Genomic DNA, 17,212 nt, shown 5'->3' on the forward strand with positions numbered 1-17,212 from the left:
TCAAATAACATGATTAGCTACCGCCAGATTCAAACATTAGTTCCCTGAGAACGGTAATACACAGTTGGAAACATGCTAGATCTAGTTCGAAAAGAAACCCAAAGACATGAAAGTTGTGGCTCGCTGACTTGGTTGATGCATATCATTGTATTCCAATTGTGTGGATCGATGCTCATGATGTCAATCACTGGATTGTCTGATCCAGACTCGATTACTTACAGACCGCCGTCATATAGCTGTAATATTGCCGAGTGGTGTGTTAAACAACAAACAAACAAACAAAAAACTTGACTTGTTTTTTGTGACACCTGTAATTAGTTGTTGTTTCTCACTCTCAGAATCGTTCTGACGTTTCTGGCTTTTAACACTCATGGTTCTATTTGCAGCCAACGAATCAGATTCAGTTAAAATAAATATGAGAAATATGAAAGTCCATGTTACCCGAAACACAAGTATTTTAGATAACACTGATGAAAGAGTGACCACATCCCTGAAGATCTTAGAATAGGTCTTCACCAACCCATGCTTGCCGTAAGAGGCGACTAACGGGTCGGGTGGTCAGGCTCCCTGACTTGGTTGATGCATATCATCGTATTCCAATTGTGTGGATCGATGCTCATGATATCAATCAGTGTATCGATTATATGCAGACAGCCGTCATATAGGTTGAACATTACTGAGTGCGGCGTTAAACAAGGAACAAACAAGCATCCCTGATTTGTCCAGTGCATGATGCACGGGCCATGCTAATTGTACGATGTGTGTATGTGTATGTATGTCAGAAATACTTAGTCTTTGCTGAAATTATAATGGTTAGCATGAGTATGAGTAATGATAGCAATCAAGATTTGATAAAAAAGTAAAAGTGAAATGAAAGGTCAACTCCACGGTAAGCTCTGGAACACTTCATGCTGAGGCCTGCTCTTAGTCAGATGTGGGAGCATGGTTTGCCCAGTCTTTGGGCAATTCTCTGTCTTTCTCACTATATCAGGCAAAATAAACTTTGTTTCTCACGAGATCAACTAGTCCTTCCCGACTTTCTTTTGAACGCACATAGTTACCATGAGAGATTTAATCAATACATGCAAGAATGCAAAAAAATGTATGGCCAGGCACAATGACTTTTCGGTTTCCTTTCAGTGAACAAGCTCTATAATTAATTCGACTAACGGGATCGGGTGGTCAGTGTCGCTGTCATTGATCCCAATTGCGTGGATCGATGCTCATGATATTAATCTCTGGATTGTCTGGTCCAGACTCGATTATTTACAGACCGCCGTCATATAGCTGGAATATTGCTGAGTGCGGCGTAATACACCAACCAACCAACGAATACAGGGTGACTGAGTGTCCATCTAAGGCATCCATCTCGGACGCCCGGTCGCCCTCCACCAATATGCTGATCACTAACGGGTGTAGCCTGGAGATGATGTAGATCATGTTTGTGACCTCATCAGTGTGGGGACCCGTGACGATTCCGGGGTAGAATAGATCTTCAGCAACCCAGGCTTGTCGTAAAAGGCGACTAACGGGATCGGGTGGTCAGGCTCGCTGACTTGGTTGATGCATGTCATCAATCCCAATTGCGTGGATCGATGCTCATGATATTAATCACTGGATTGTCTGGTCCAGACTCGATTATTTACAGACCGCCGTCATATAGCTGGAATATTGCTGAGTGCGGCGTTAAACAACAAACCCACCAACAAACATCAGTGTGGGATATTTGTTCATGATTACTCTTTCATATAAAAACTGGATAGAACAATGTTCCAGTAACAAAACTTCATTGAGAATCTCCAAGACATGCTGCAGCATCGTGGGTGGATTGGTGTGAGAAGGAGGCTACATGACCCGCCACTGTACAGTAGGCGCCAGTACAATTGCTGATCTCCTTGCCAATGTCTGTACGATTGATAGATGACAGCTCCTCCTATACTATTCCACACAGACCACGAATCCCACGAAACGTCACGATTTGTAAATTTTAGGATTCGTGAGGATTCCTCGAATTTAGTAAATATTCTGGTTCAATTCGTGACGCTCTACGATCTAATTACGATACAGGGCCCCGATCCACAAAGCCTTCGTAGCGCTACGAACATCGTAGAAACGATATGTGTAAGTTACGAAGGCTTTGTGGATCGGGGCCAAGGTCTCTAATACACGCCGAGTCAAGGGCTCTCGCGAAATTATTGACGGCGTAGTGTCAAATAGAGGAAATACGGTAGATCTAGTTTGATGTCGGATGTTTGGGGCGTTCTAGGCCGCAACCCAGACTGCTTCGATGATAACATTAAAAGATTTAACGAAGGCATATCTTTTGCATACAAATGAATTTTTTATGGTGGTGACCAGAATCGGAACAATTTAAGCTATTTCCTCATTGAAACAACCGACAATGAAAGTAAAATATAACATTATAAAAATTGTTTGAAAAAACAACATCACACGAGCAGGGATAGTTAGTCAACATGCTAATGTTGAACAGCATCACACGCACAGTACTGGGTTGTCTTCTGGTTTAATGCAATTCTTTAACAGCACTGTTACTGTTAACAATTTCTTTGGCAGCCATAACTGAGAGTGCAGTGCAGATATAATGACAACCGGGACACGTTAGGACGGTTCTCAATTCAGGGTGGGGAGGTATAATTCAAAGATTCACACATTCAAAATAAGTGATATCTAATACATTTTGTTGAGAAAATAATAGATCTAATTGTTCATCTTTGGGTAACTTTTTCTGAACCCACGAACATGTAATTTCATTATTGAAACAACCGACAATGAAAGTGAAACATAACATAATAAAATGTGTTTGAAGACATTTTATTAATGACAACATGGTGTTTACAAACCTTTTTCTGATCGATATCCATTGCCATCTCCGTCAACCACCACCGTTAGAATTTGGCAGGAGGGGATTTGAAAGTGCATCAGAAAACACTCCCCTTCGAAAGTCCACGAAAACAATGTCCCAGATGAAGTGACAGCTTATCAAATTTGATGAAATTCATTTCAGAACACGCACACTTATGAAAAGTATACACGACCTACTATTTCTGGACCAGAAATGTCTAAGTTCTGTCACTATTTGGCTTTGGATCCGTGAAATCTTGAAATTGACAGGTCACGCCATGCAGATTCCTCATTTAAAAATATCCGGCCCGTCTGCAGCCTAAACAGCGTCTGTTCAGTCATACTCAGTTCAATTAGTAATCATATGGATGTACCCGCAGGCTCGATCAATCCCAGTAATTCTGCTTCTTTTAACTAGATCTAGTTAATGTACAGCCAAGTTCGGGGTGGAGAGGCATTTACTTTGATGATATTATTGTTTACTGGGGGTAATTGCTATCTAACTAATAACTCTTAGACATGTTAAATGTTTATTAGAATGTTAATTGATAACGTTTGCTGTAGAAATATATTCGTTTAGCATTTTAAAACCTTTTTCTATTACCCGTCACCCCTACAATAGAAATGATGGCATGTTCGATTTCCAAGAAATGACCTCTCGCACAAATTTCCGAGAAACGACCGCCAGTCCACAATGTACAACAGTGTGCAACAGTTTGATTGAAATTAAAACATCTCTCTTTGGATTAAGTTAGTCCTGAGTGTTATTTGTCAACTTCTTTTGAAAATCTATGTGTTTTGAACACTTATTATGAACTACTCACGACTATAGTGTTTTTTAATCTTGAACTTTAGTAATAATTGTTACTTATATAACTACCTGTGACCACTTTTCGGAATGTTCTAAAATTGCGGACCTGTGCACCTGTGTTATTACGCGTTGCAAAAGAGCGCCGTTTTCATAGCGTTGTTGCCGTCGTGGTAGAATGGAGATAAACCTACTGTGTTTTGAAATTTGATTTAGCGCTTGACCGAGCGCTTTAGCGCGAGGTTCCAAATTATAGGTAGGTATCTATTCTACAGTGGGACTACATCAAATTTAAAAACACAATAGGTTTATCTCCTAAATGCACACACATATATAAAGTAAAAATAATGACTCTGTGAACCTGCTTACCTTGAACAGAGAAGGAACCTGTGAGCACAGTGTTTAGAAGTGACGTTAACGCGGCGATAAACACGAAAAAAAACAAGCCAAAGATGGAAAGAAATATAATCATCAATACTCTGAGTATATGACTACTGCCTGAACATAATCGTCTTGGTAGCATCAACCAAGTCAGCGAGCCTGACCACCCGATCCCGTGAGTCGCCTCTTACCACAAGCATAGGTGCAGAAGACGTATTCTAACCCGGATCTACACGGGTCGGTATGTCATGTAAGTGAGTGGGTGACTTTTCACGCCGCATTATACAGTTTTTCAGTTATACAAACGGCGTGTCTGATCAGAATGGGAGGAAATCCAGAAGTGATGCAGGTCTGAGACTATTACATTTTGTAAAAGCCCACAATCACAGTGTGGTATTTACAAATAAAGGATATAATACTTGGGCCTATTTGGGATTCATTTTGTCAGAATGTGAATTGTGAATATAAATAGGCGCGTGTTTATTAAATTATATGTATGTAACCATGCTGATTATGTTTCGTTTTTACACACAAATATGAATGTAATCAGTTCCGCGTATACGGACAGCCAATGGCGGCAAATGTAGGAAGTCGGCACTTCTAGTATAATAAAAGGATGAAGGTGACCCATTCGTCTAATGTACCGAAGGGTTCATTCGTGCGAAGGGTTGTAGCCTTCCCCCCCCCAACCCCAACCCCAACCCCCTTACCCCCACCAGACCCCTTTCCGCCTAGGATCTAGGATCTAAGGTCGAATTAAGGGGGTGTCGTTTGAATCTACTACATCGGCTTCATGCACGAGCTTAATTTTACGCCGGTTAAAAAACGAATGACACTTTTTGATAAAAATAATATTATTCCTTGAACAGAAGTCAGTGTAGATTTAATGGCCACTGACTGACAAGCATGGGGGACCACTTACATCCGATCGTCTTTAGGCACTTTCTCAAATATTTTTCACAAAAGACTTTTGATACAGAGAACTGACTCTTGTATTATGTTGAATAAATATTTTCTTCAATCTTCATAGGCACCGTCATGTCACGTTTAAACCTAAAAGAGACTAACTCCCAATATCGCTAATGATTGTCATTGATGTTGCGTGATAATTTGCGGGTCTTCGTGTGAACGAGTTGACTAGTTTCCTTTCCGCCAGGCTCCGTCTCTACATGTTACAAAGTTGACGCAGCGCACAGAGAGTCGGCAACCAGCAGTACATTTTATTTAAATGTAAGTTTTATTTTGCGATTATGATTTATATAATGTTCTACTGGACATAGAGACATATTTCCATTAGTGAATACAAAAAACTTTTGGTTAAAATCTATTTCCGGTGTTGCTACGGTAACAGTTCAAAACAAGTTCAAGACCCGGCTCCTACGATTCTTCGTTGACAGAAGCGTATCGTTGCTATCTCAGTTGTTATTTTAACAGATTTCAGAGACCTGTTTGAGTTCAAACGTCTTCATTATTTCTGCAGACAGGTTTGTAGATGTTATTTTGTATGAATTCCTTTCCGAAATGTCTCCGGGTTTGTCTTTGTTGGCATAGTAAACAAAACAGGCCTTCTTTGACAACCAGCAAATATTCAACATTTTGAAGCCCATTTTGCTGACGTTTTCCTTTAGATTAGTGTTGTATTATCTATTCCTTCATTTACCAGCTTGTTTGCCTATCATATTTAGACGCACGTTTTAAGTATTTCGGTAATTCTGAAGCAACCACGGTTGTTTCGACCCCCAAATTGACCACAATTCTGATCATGTTTATGAACGGCCCCACACAAAAACATCATCGATACAGCTAAACCACAGTCTGTGACTTTAGCCACCAGTCCGTAGCCCAAGTCTAGTAAACTTTTCTTTCAGTCTAGTAAGCTTTGCTAATAAAGGTCCATACATGAACACTAAGATCTACTGAAAATGATGGGGTGTTGCCTAAACCGTCATCGGTTTCTGTGGGCTAAAACGCTAAAGCTTTGTTTCGCAAAAAAGGCTAGGGAAGATCCATTAAACTGACAGGTTTTGGCAAGCAGCAAGTTACTGCCACAGGCTGTCATACGCACTGTGATATTTTCCAGTCCCGTAATAGTTATGTGCTTTGGAAAATTGAGAATGATGTCTATTAGACCTTCTAAAGGTCTAATGATATTTTTAGTAAAATCTGGTTGGAATCCTTACTGCACTTCAAGTCCAGTATTCTTCCGTTTGGTCTAGGGATTTACCTAGACCTGCCCAGAGGCCGATATTTGACCCAAATCTCTGTGGTCTGCTAAGGTCAGCTAATAGTTCTCCATATCATAACAGAAATACCCACTGAAATGATGCCAATAGACAATTGCAGGCCAGTAAACTGGAAATATATAAGGTGTATCAACATTGGGCTGATCAAGTTTTGCACAGAAATATATTGTGCTTTACTAGGAAACTGACTTGTCAGTCAAAAAGTCCGATTTCAAACTACTTTCATTATTTAATGATAATACATGTGATATAGAAGAATGTCCTTTCAAAGGTTGATAAAATCATGAAAATTTACTGATGTCATTTAATTGATATCTCAAATCAAAAGTCAGTAACTATGTCCAACGACTATGAATGTACATTACCAGTGACTACACATTTTTATGTACTTTTATGTTCTATTGAAGTTCTTTCTTTCTTCCTCATTATTATTATTCTCATTATTCTCTTTCTTGTAAACAGATATTTTTTATGGACTTGTTAAAATAAAGATGAATTATCACAATATTATTAATTTCTCACCCTGTAACAGGTCCTAGGTTGTTTTTTTTATTACCTCATTGTCATTACTACATGCCTAGCAAGTGTGGGAGATATGTACTTTGCCGCTCAGACTGTCTTCATAATGACCTTTGGTATTTAGCTTTTAGCCATGAAATATGCTTATAGTTATAACATGAAAAGCATCTTTCGATATAGAAAAGCCCACTCTATTTATACTGATAAAACATCAAGATGTTAAAAGTAACTTCATGTCTGTCTTGTTGACAGGTTTCTGTTGTTGTGATCGATTATCTGGATTCTACAGTTTTTCCTGTGTTTCACCTTGATCTGGTGCAAAGATCAACTCTAGAGGTATTCTCATCTAAACAACACACATAATAATGACATGTCCCACTTCAAAACACAAGAACTCTAGCTTTTACATTCATCAAGGCAGGGTTTTTAGATCAGTTCACTTTCCAGGACATGGATTGTCATCTAAAATGTCCAACAGATTGTTTTAAAATTTGGTATATATTTATATATAGTTGATAAAATGATGAAAATGTCCTCATGCCAATTGTCTCCATCAAAATCCCTGTATAAGTACACAATGTAAACCACTCATGTAAACAAGCTTAACACGTGTCAATACCTGTATTTTGTCCTTTGTGTGAAATGAATCTAAATAAATCCCACATTGATACTTCAGAGACATGCTGTGTCCCAGTGAGAGTTGGGTGAACCTGGATTACCCTCCCTGCCCCGACACTGATGCTGTCATCCCCTCCAGTCCTACAATGAGGTCCACCAGCCTAATATGCCCCACCCCTAGGTCCTCCATCTTCTACAACAGCATCCTACAACAGTTTGAACAACCTATTTCCTTCCCATCCTTCATCCCAAGCGAGTATCTGAATATTCATAATGCAGGTTTTTTCAGTCCAAATACCAGTGTGCTTCATTCAGACTATCCTAAATTTACTTCTAACTGTACTGACACTAATGACCTTCCTTCTATGTTTCAATTAGAGAGCAGACATGTCTTCCCCAGCCGAAATCATACATCTCTCCCTGCCACCAGTGCAAGCATATTCCCAAGCCCATGTGATATGTCCCTCCCTGCTGGCACCAGTGCAAGCCAAACCTCAATCGTCGAAGAGTTTATTGCTGAACTCTCACCACCTCATTTCATGCCTGTTACTATTTGCAGTGAATCAAGCCTGAGTCAGAACATCAGCCAGACGTCATTGGGTTTCAATGTTTCCACCTTCCAGCCTCTTCAAGTTGACAGCACATGCAGCCTACATCAAGAAACAATCAGCCAGACTTCATTGGTCCTGGATTTCGATGTTTCCAGCTTCCAGCCTCTTCCAGTTGACAGTGAATGCAGCCTGGATCTCCCAACAATTAGCCAGACTTCATTGGGCCCGGATTTTGATGATTCTACATTCCAGCCGCTTCCAATTGATAGTGAATGCAGCCTAGGTGAAGCAGCAATCAGCCAGGCATCATTGGGCCCAGATTTCGCTGTTTCCAGCTTCCAGCCTCTTCCGGTTGCCAGTGAATGCAGCCTGGATCTGCCAACAATCAGCGAGACGTCATTGGGCCCAGATTTTGATGATTCAACATTCAGGAAGCTTCAGGTTGACAGTGCTTGCAGCCTAGATCAAGCATCAATCAGCCAGACGTCATTGGACCCTGAGTTTCATGATTCCGCCTTCAGGCTGCCTTCAATTACCAGTGCATGCAGCCTAGATGAAGAAACAATCAGCCAGACGTCATTGGGCCCAGATTTGGATGATTCCATCTTCAGCAGTGAAAGCAACCTGTCACAAGACTACAGCCAGACTTTGATGAAATCCATTGTCAGCCCTGTTCCTGGGCGCAGTGGTTCCAGCATGTCACAGACCATCAGCCAAGTATCAAGTATTGAGGATTTCAGTGAATCTATCCTCATAGCCTATTCCTTTCAGCTGTGAATCCAGTCACAAGATATCAGCCAGAATGAATGAAAGTTTTGGCAAGAGCTCAAAATATACTAAACATGTAAAAGCAGAAAGATACAATTTACTATTACCATAACCCCCCCACACTTCTGCACTTTTAATGCCTGTTCTCATGTCGTGTTTCTTTTGTATTTTTACAGATTTCTTCCTTGAATTTGTCCCAGGATAATAATGAAGGTTGCAGTGACTCTCCTGCTGTGAACCTTGGCTTCATTTCATTTCAGATCTATTTATCACTTCAGACCAAGCTGTGTCCAGCAACAGAGATCCAAGATCTAGCTCCAGCCAAAACTCCATCCACCTTGGTGACCCCTTCCTTGGCTCAGGACTCAAGATTTAGTTTGAACTTCATATATATCTGTGTTCAATAACAGTGACCCAGCTCCAGCAAAAAATCCACCTGCCCTTCTACTCTTTCCAGAAACTCTTAAATGATTGTCTGCATCCCAAATACAACCTGCTGGAACCACAATCTGATTCTGTGAAAGAGATTTGTCAGTGACAAGATTCCCAGTCTAACGGGTAGCCAATGCAGTTCTTTCAGGACCGTAGTTATGTGGTTGGGAATTAGGCATTGTGTGCTGAGCCTGACGCCTGTATTTAGCACACACTGTATCTCGTTCAAATGACTTTGCTGAATGTCCTGCAGGAGATATTATTATTAGATTAAAGCACAAAATGCAGCAAATTGGGTTTGGGTGATCCTGGCACAGTCAGGCTGGTTAGGCTTATCATCAGCTCAGGGTTCTTGCCCCCTCTACACGCAGCCCAGACAGCAAATGGGAATTCTTCCAGGAAGCACTGCCTAGTCAAACCCACTAAGAATGTTTTGGAGAAAGTGAAAACTCCTCAACACTGCAGTCTTCTGCAATACACATATTGTCAGAAGGGCTTTATTCCCAGGAACAAACCTGGGTACCAATTTCAGTCAACAGATTAGGAGGTACCAAACCTGAGGCACCGAGAACAATGAGGAGTTGGACAACTTGGTTCTTGGGATGTAAGCGTGACATTTCGAAAGCGAGGTCTGCATATTTGCCATGTTTTTCCTCCATCTTGTCAATCACATTAGTGTCAAAAGAGACAGAAAATTCAATAACAAAAATGATTTCATTAGACTTTTCAAAAAGGTCCAGATCAGGTTTGTTGGCCTGGACAGGCGTGAGGCCTATTCCAAAGAATTTTGTATTGATGATTTTCCATGACGCCCTTGCGGGTCTTACCATTGATGGACCTCTGTGTCAAAACCACCAGCATGGCAAAGATGGTATTATTATTATTATTATTATTATTATTATTATTATTGTTATTATTATTTTTTTATATTTTTTTTACGGGTTAAACAAAAAATGCAGCCAATTTGATTTGACTGATCTGGCACAGTCAGGCTTGTTAGGCTCATCATCAGCTCAGGGTCCTCGCCTCCTCTACATGCAGCCCAGACAGCAAATGGGACTTCTCCCAGGAAGGGCTGCCAAGCCAAACCGTCCCAGAACATTTCTGAGAATGTTAAGACTCCCTAACACTGCAGTCTTCTGCATTACCCAGGGCTGTATTTCTGGCAACATACCCGGGTACTCTCCCAATGTCAGTCAACAGATTTGGAGGTACTAAATCTAAGGCACCGAGAACAATGGGGAGTCGGACAACTTGGTACTTGGATTGCGAGCGTGCTACATACTGACAGTAATTGGCAGTAATTAGCATTCCTCATAATTTACTATCACCAAAGATCAGTTATTTTAGGAGTTTACCTGCTTGTCATTGGCAACCTTGTCTTTCATGGTTTTTCACTTGTGGCATCATAAACATTGCTTAAGTTGGGCAACCAATTGCCACATATATTGGCCCACAAGTTGTAGTTGTCATTTAGGCCGGCAGCGGTAGTTATCATGTCCCTGCTAGCGGTAGTTGCCACGATGCTTTTACAACATTAGCTGCTATTTTCTCCAAGCAGCAGTAATTGCTACCAGGGCCAACAGTGGAAGGTATCATGTCACTGGCGGCGGAAGTTGCCACAATCCTTTTACAACGTTAGTTGCCTTAGGCAAGCAGAGGGAGCTGCTAATTGACATTGACAGAGGTAGTTGCCACAGTAGCTTTTCATGTAATTAACTGGAAGTTTCGTAGCACTAGGACCTGCACACCCTCAGCCCTTGTTCTTATTGGCAAGGGCATACTGTGTATGGTAACCCCCTCCCTTCTTTCCTCGGCATAACGTGCAACAACTGCTATTTATTTCAGGGGATATGTTCGTTGGTGGTGAAGGTGTGGCTATAAGGGGAGGTGGAGGCCACCTTTACTAATAATTGTTTGCTTGTTAAAAAATAAATACAAATATGTCATTAGTTCGGTTTTACTGCACTCCTAAGCCATCATATTGAATCACTGGTGTTCATTGATAAGTATTTCATAAAGCCAAGTTTACTTCATTTATACATCTCTCTCTTGCTATTACATTGTAGAGGTATACACAACATGTATAATCTGCATGGTAAGTATATCAACAATGTGCAGACTGCCTGTTGTTTATTTGAACTGCCAGTAATTACCATGATAAGTGTTATTTTATTCAGTGGATATGTTTTGGTGGCGAAGGTGTGGCTATAAGGGGAGCTGGAGGCCACCTTTACTAGTAATTGTTTGCTTGTTAAAAAATAAATACAAATCTGCCAAATTTGGTTTTACTGCACAACTTAGCAGTCATAACAAATCACTGATGTTTATTGATATGTATAATCTGCATGGTAAGTATATATATAAACAATGTACAGACTGCCTGTTGTTTATTTGAACTGCCAGTAATTACCATGATTACTATTTTTTATTTCAGTGGATATGATTTGGTGGTGAAGGTGTGGCTATATGGGGAGGTGGAGGCCACTTTAAGTGTAAAACAATGTATTTGTTTTCCCCTTGAAATATGTGACACACAATTAATAAGACAACTTATTTTTTATGGACTTAATAAATACGATTTTAATTGCAGGCACAATTTTGTCTTATGTTTTTATTCCCCCAATCAGTAAGTGAGTGAGTTGAGTTTAACTCTGCTTTAGCCAGTGTTTCAGTCATATCACACTGCGTCTGCTCAAAGTGACAGAGGCTTGTAGTGGTTTCCCACTTATGAGATGCATAAGCACTGTACGAGGATGACAAGCTATGTATTATGATTGGTCTTTGAACCTGTGACAGGCAGGTCCTGGCATGACAAACGCCACTGGGCCACACAAAGGACTGTCACTGGGGAGAGAATCAGTCAGAATGATTCCCATTTGACATAGTTATCCAAATAACTCAAATAAATGGGTCTGAATAAACACTGTTTACCAAGATTCATCAAGGTCCAATTCCATTAGTAGTGAGGTAACAATAAAACAAATATTATTTTTGCATACCTCAAAGTGAGATTGAGAAATCAGAGTGCAGGTCCCCGATTGTTCAAAATTGTTCTGTGTGTTATACACATACTTGTAGTCCATCCACTTCTTTTTAACATCTTTGGACAGTCTCTTGACACCACTGTTTGCACTGATGCTGAAACAAGATAAGTGAACTTAGTAAGATAAGTCAAGAAAGAAAAGTAATAGAGTGAAGGGTTAGAACTCCAAAATCCCAGCAACATAATGTATCGAGAGAATGTCTCCTCTAAAATACGGATAGAGTGGTGTCCCTTTCTACAACTTCAGAAATTGGCACTAGTCCTGTAGTCCTTACCTTTCATTAAATCACTCACCTCTGTGAAATGTCCTCCTATGCTTTCTTCTTCATGCTGTTCGTTAAATTGTTGCTAAACGACGAAAACAACACGTTTTTCTTCGACTGAACACTCTCTATTAGAAGGGCTAACTCACTGTGAGTCCAGTTCTTACTCCTTGGGCGTTTCAATGTCAATGGTTGACTACAATCCACGATCGGTTGATAATACGACTGGCGTCGTCTGCTAATAGAGTTAAGGGATTCCCCTGTAAATTAATGACGTCATTGGGGAAATCCCCCTATCTTCTTACCTCCATCACAGGAGAGCGACAATCTTAATTTACGACAATGATCGTAAGACGATGAATTTACGAACGGATTAAGAACGCTTTGTGGATCGGTCGTAAATATTAGTAAAAGTTTTGTGGATCGGTCGTAAATATTAGTAAAAGTATCTTAATTTCAATCGTAAACTCTTACGATATGTGTAAGTTACGAAGGCTTTGTGGATCGGGGCCCAGGGACGATAGAGTTACGAATATTCGTAGGATTCGGCTGGATTCGCATGAATATTGTCAAGAATTCCCTACGATTTACAAAAAGCTATTACGAATACTTCACGAAAGTTAGGAATCAGTTAAAAATACGCTGAATGCATGTACGAATCAGGTACGAATAAAAATGAATTCGTGACTATTCTTGACAATTTTGGGGGTTTTCCCTCGAGATAGCTTCGGCGTGTATTCGTGGGATTCGTGACAGATTCGTAGCCGATTCGTCGTAAAGCCACGAATTCACGAATCCCCGAATGAGTTAAGAATACCTACGAATGCCTACGAATCAATTACGATTCAGTTACGATGCCTAAGAATGCATTACGAATTTGTTACGAATTTACTACGATATTTTTGAATCGGGAGTTCGTGGCCAAAACTTTGAACAGCTCAAAACTTTTGCCACGAATTCCCGATAGCTCAAGAATTGTCAGAACTAACTACGACTATATGCGAATCAGTTAAGAATTTCACGAGCTGATTACGATTCAACTACGAATCCTAAAATTTATTAATTCGTGGGATTCTTGTTCTGTGTGGAATAGTAGTATTACAGCCTGAAACAGCTCGGTGAGATTCTTCTCTTTCTCCTTGAAGGGACAAGGCCCAACTCTACCACCCAAGCATGTACATAGTTATATGTATGTAAATATCTGTAGGCGTGTAAGAAAATTGGCACTCTAGGGGTGATATGTTATGATAACATCACAATTGTATCACATTAACGACAGATATTCAATATTGTGTCTAAATGTGTTATTAATGATAATCATATAATTAATATATCCCCAAATAACTCATCTTTTGGTTCTCCGTCATTTTGTAGGGCTGTTCCACTTTAGACAAAGGTAAACAGGTGTCACTTACTTCTGCGGTGTCTAGCCGGGAGAGCCACATTTCAGAAATGGCTATTGCCGGTAGAGCCACATTTTCACCTATTCTAGCGGGTAATTACTTAATCCGATTACCGATACCTTTATATGAGTGTCCCACATTTAAGTTACTAAGCGTGGTGTTCTTTAGAGATACCTTTAAATGAGTGTCCCACATTTAAATTATTAAGCGTGGTTTTCTTTAGAGATACCTTTAAATGAGTGTCCCACATTAGTTGGACTTTGAACGTGCAGCTCACAATGCCGTGACTGATGTATTTCCTGGGACATTAGTTAGAGGGTGTTTCTTTCACTTCACCCAATGTATCTGGAGGAGGGTGCAGAAAGAAGGTCTGGTGATGGACTATAAGGAAGATGAGGAGGTGAAGAAGCTGGTGAGAAGAGCTGCTGCCCTCCCTCTACTACTCGTGACAAAGTGGATGATGTGTGGCTTCATGCCATTGCTGACTCTCCTGCTGGCCCTAAAGTGACTGCCTTCATGGTCTACGTGACAACCAGTTGGGTTCAAGGAGGGGCCTTCATGCCAGAGATTTGGAACCTTTTCGAAAACCAAGGCCACCGTACCAACAATCACCTGGAAGGGTGGCACGACAAGATAAAGAAACTTGCCAAGAAGTGCCACCCGAACATCTAGGAGGTAGTGAAGCTATTTCAGCGAGAGCAGTCACTCAAAGAGGTTGCAGTCCTGAGACTCTCTCACCAGTGGTCAGAACCTTCACAAAGAAAGCCCCTTGACACGCCAGAAACCTATGATTGTGGGTTCGAATCCCGGTTCGCCCCGATTATGTTTCTAGGTTTGTCAGCACCATACCCGTGCTCGTGGGTTTCACCGAAGTGGTAAACGTCTGAGACCTGCATCACTTCGGGCTTTCCTCCCACATTAAGCTGACACGCCGCGATATAACTGGAATATTGTTAAAAGCGGCGTTAAACCCAACTCACTCACTCACTCACGAAGAAAGAAGTACATGGCAATCGATGCACGTATTGCGTCCCTCAAGATCCAGCTCCTGAACCAACACCTGAGTGAGATGGAATATGCTGACCACGTGGGCGACCTCCTTCATCCGAAGTAATGACATTAAATCCATTATGATATTCATATGCTATTCATGTTCATCAATGTAAAGTTTTGATGAATATGTTATCCTTGTTGAATAAAAAATGAGAAAACAAGACTTGTTTTGTTATATACGGTAACCTGTTAGAATCTCAAAGCATGTTTTGACAGCATAGCCGCGAGAGCCACATTATACAATCACGCAACCATAACCATTGCCGCGAGAGCCACATCAATTTGGGCTATCTATTTTCGAAATGTGGCTTTGCCGGCCTGTAACCACTTCTGCACTCAACCTTACCTTATCCCCGTATAACCCGTCTGACAATTGGGTCGTCTGACAATTCGGCCGTCTGACAATTGGGTCGTCTGACAATTGGACCATCTGACAATTGGGTCGTCTGACAATTGGGCCGTCTGACAATTGGACCGTCTGACAGTAGTGAGGTAACCTGAGCAGGTGTTGATAAACCGGACGGACGCAATTAAGCGGCCGCAGTTTATCAATGCTCGGTATACCGAGTAATTTCAAATAGCCAATGTTATCATGTGTTTAATGTTATACACTTCCTAAATACCTTCTAAATGTGTCCTTAATTCCAAAATATTCGCGAAGATAGAGATTAATTCTCAGATACCTACCTTGTCCATTGCTAATAATCAATCAGCGCTAATTAACTGATTATTTCGCTTGTTAATATTTCGACATTAGTTATCTTATTACTTTTGTTATAAAACATGTGAGCAAGTATGGTTTTATGCCGTTTTAGCAGTATTCCAGGGGCTACATTGGCTACACACATTGTACCCATGTGGGAATCAAGCCCTGGGCCCCGATCCACAAAGCGTTCGTAACTTACACATATCGTAAGAGTTTACGATTGAAATTTAACTTATATTTGCGACCGATACACAAAGCGTTCTTAATCCGTTCCTAAATTCATCGTCTTACGATGATTTTCGTAAATTAAGATTGTCGCTCTCCTGTGATGGAGGTAAGAATATAGGGGGATTCCCCAATGACGTCATTAATTTACAGGGGAATCCCTTCACTCTGTTAGCAGACGACGCCAGTCGTATTATCAACCGATCATGGATTCTAGTCAGCCATTGACATTGAAACGCCAAAGGAGTAAAAACTGGACTGACAGTGAGTTAGCCCTTCTAATAGAGAGTGTTCAGTCGAAGAAAAACGTGTTGTTTTCGTCGTTTAGCAACAATTTGACGAACAGCATGAAGAAGAAAGCATAGGAGGACATTTCACAGAGGTGAGTGATTTAATGTGAGTCATATGTCTGGTATGAACTGGAGTACAAATATGTAAATAATGATCACGTAAAACATTGATGTTTTATGTTGAATATGGCAGGGCGAGGAAAGCGTTCTGACATTAAATATCTGAATGTATCTGTAGGCTATCTCACCAACCTGTCAACAAGGTGTTACTTCATCAACCCGTCTTTGGTAATAACTTGATGCAGTGTTGTAACATTCCTCAGACGGTGTTATAGGGTTAACTATTAGCGTAAGCAGCTATCGGCGACATGCATATCTGATGGAAAAAGTGTAATTCTGTTAAACATACTGACCAAACCATTAAATATTGAAAGACAACTGAAAACACCAGATTATATATTTCACTTCAAATGTTATTTCATTTAGTGACAATTTTATCGGTGTCAGTTTACATTGTGAAATTTGGGTTTAAGTACAAGGGGAAATCACTTTCACTCAAAGCTAGATTTTATGGGCGCTGCTTTAAATTTATGATGAATATATTTTAAAGTGATGAAGGAGTAAGCACATTCTCCGAAACACCCACAGGTATTAAGTTCCCCCCCAAAATATACAAAAATATTTTATTAACAAGGTACGTACATGGAAGGCTTGACAGGTTGCAGTATTGTTCGACGTAAGGTAACAAATGAAACACTGTCTCAAATTGATGCGCCAGGTCAATGCTGCACGTGTGAAATGATTCTGTAAAGCAAAACGTCACTGCAGATTCGACTCCTAAGGTATCAGAAATTTTATTAATGCATATTCATTAAATTATAATTTGATTCGCCGCGATTGTGTTGATTCGCGTCTGATTGCGTACAGCCAATTGTCAGTGACACTTGACACTGAGTGAGATTTCTCAGTTCGCTACACACGTCACTAATTAGTGGTAGATTGGCTTGTCGGTGATCAGACATCAGTTCGCTATATCCGTTAGTT

At 40.5% G+C, this 17,212-nt stretch overlaps 1 protein-coding gene across 2 annotated transcripts; it reads left to right on the top strand.

Annotated features, from left to right (window-relative positions):
• The first annotated feature begins 5,018 nt into the window (after window positions 1–5,018).
• LOC125382906 lies at window positions 5,019–9,879 on the top strand. Of its 2 annotated transcripts, XM_048401123.1 has the most exons (3): window positions 5,019–5,535; window positions 7,066–7,149; window positions 7,490–9,879. In XM_048401123.1, the coding sequence occupies exon 3, from the start codon at window positions 7,494–7,496 to the stop codon at window positions 8,757–8,759; it is 1,266 nt and encodes a 421-aa protein (XP_048257080.1). In that variant the 5' UTR covers window positions 5,019–5,535; window positions 7,066–7,149; window positions 7,490–7,493; the 3' UTR covers window positions 8,760–9,879. The 2 variants fall into 2 exon arrangements, with proteins under 2 accessions (XP_048257080.1, XP_048257079.1); XM_048401122.1 differs by having other exon boundaries at window positions 7,066–9,879.
• Window positions 9,880–17,212: the final 7,333 nt, after the last annotated feature.

The sequence above is a fragment of the Haliotis rufescens genome, unplaced genomic scaffold, assembly GCF_023055435.1.
Source record: "Haliotis rufescens isolate VD_foot unplaced genomic scaffold, xgHalRufe1.0.p SCAF_21, whole genome shotgun sequence".
Taxonomy (NCBI): Eukaryota; Metazoa; Mollusca; class Gastropoda; order Lepetellida; family Haliotidae; genus Haliotis; species Haliotis rufescens.

What these genes read in the sequence shown, in the direction of transcription:
- LOC125382906 (XM_048401122.1), top strand. Translation starts at nt 7,494, where the DNA reads ATGCTGTGTCCCAGTGAGAGTTGGGTGAACCTGGATTACCCTCCCTGC.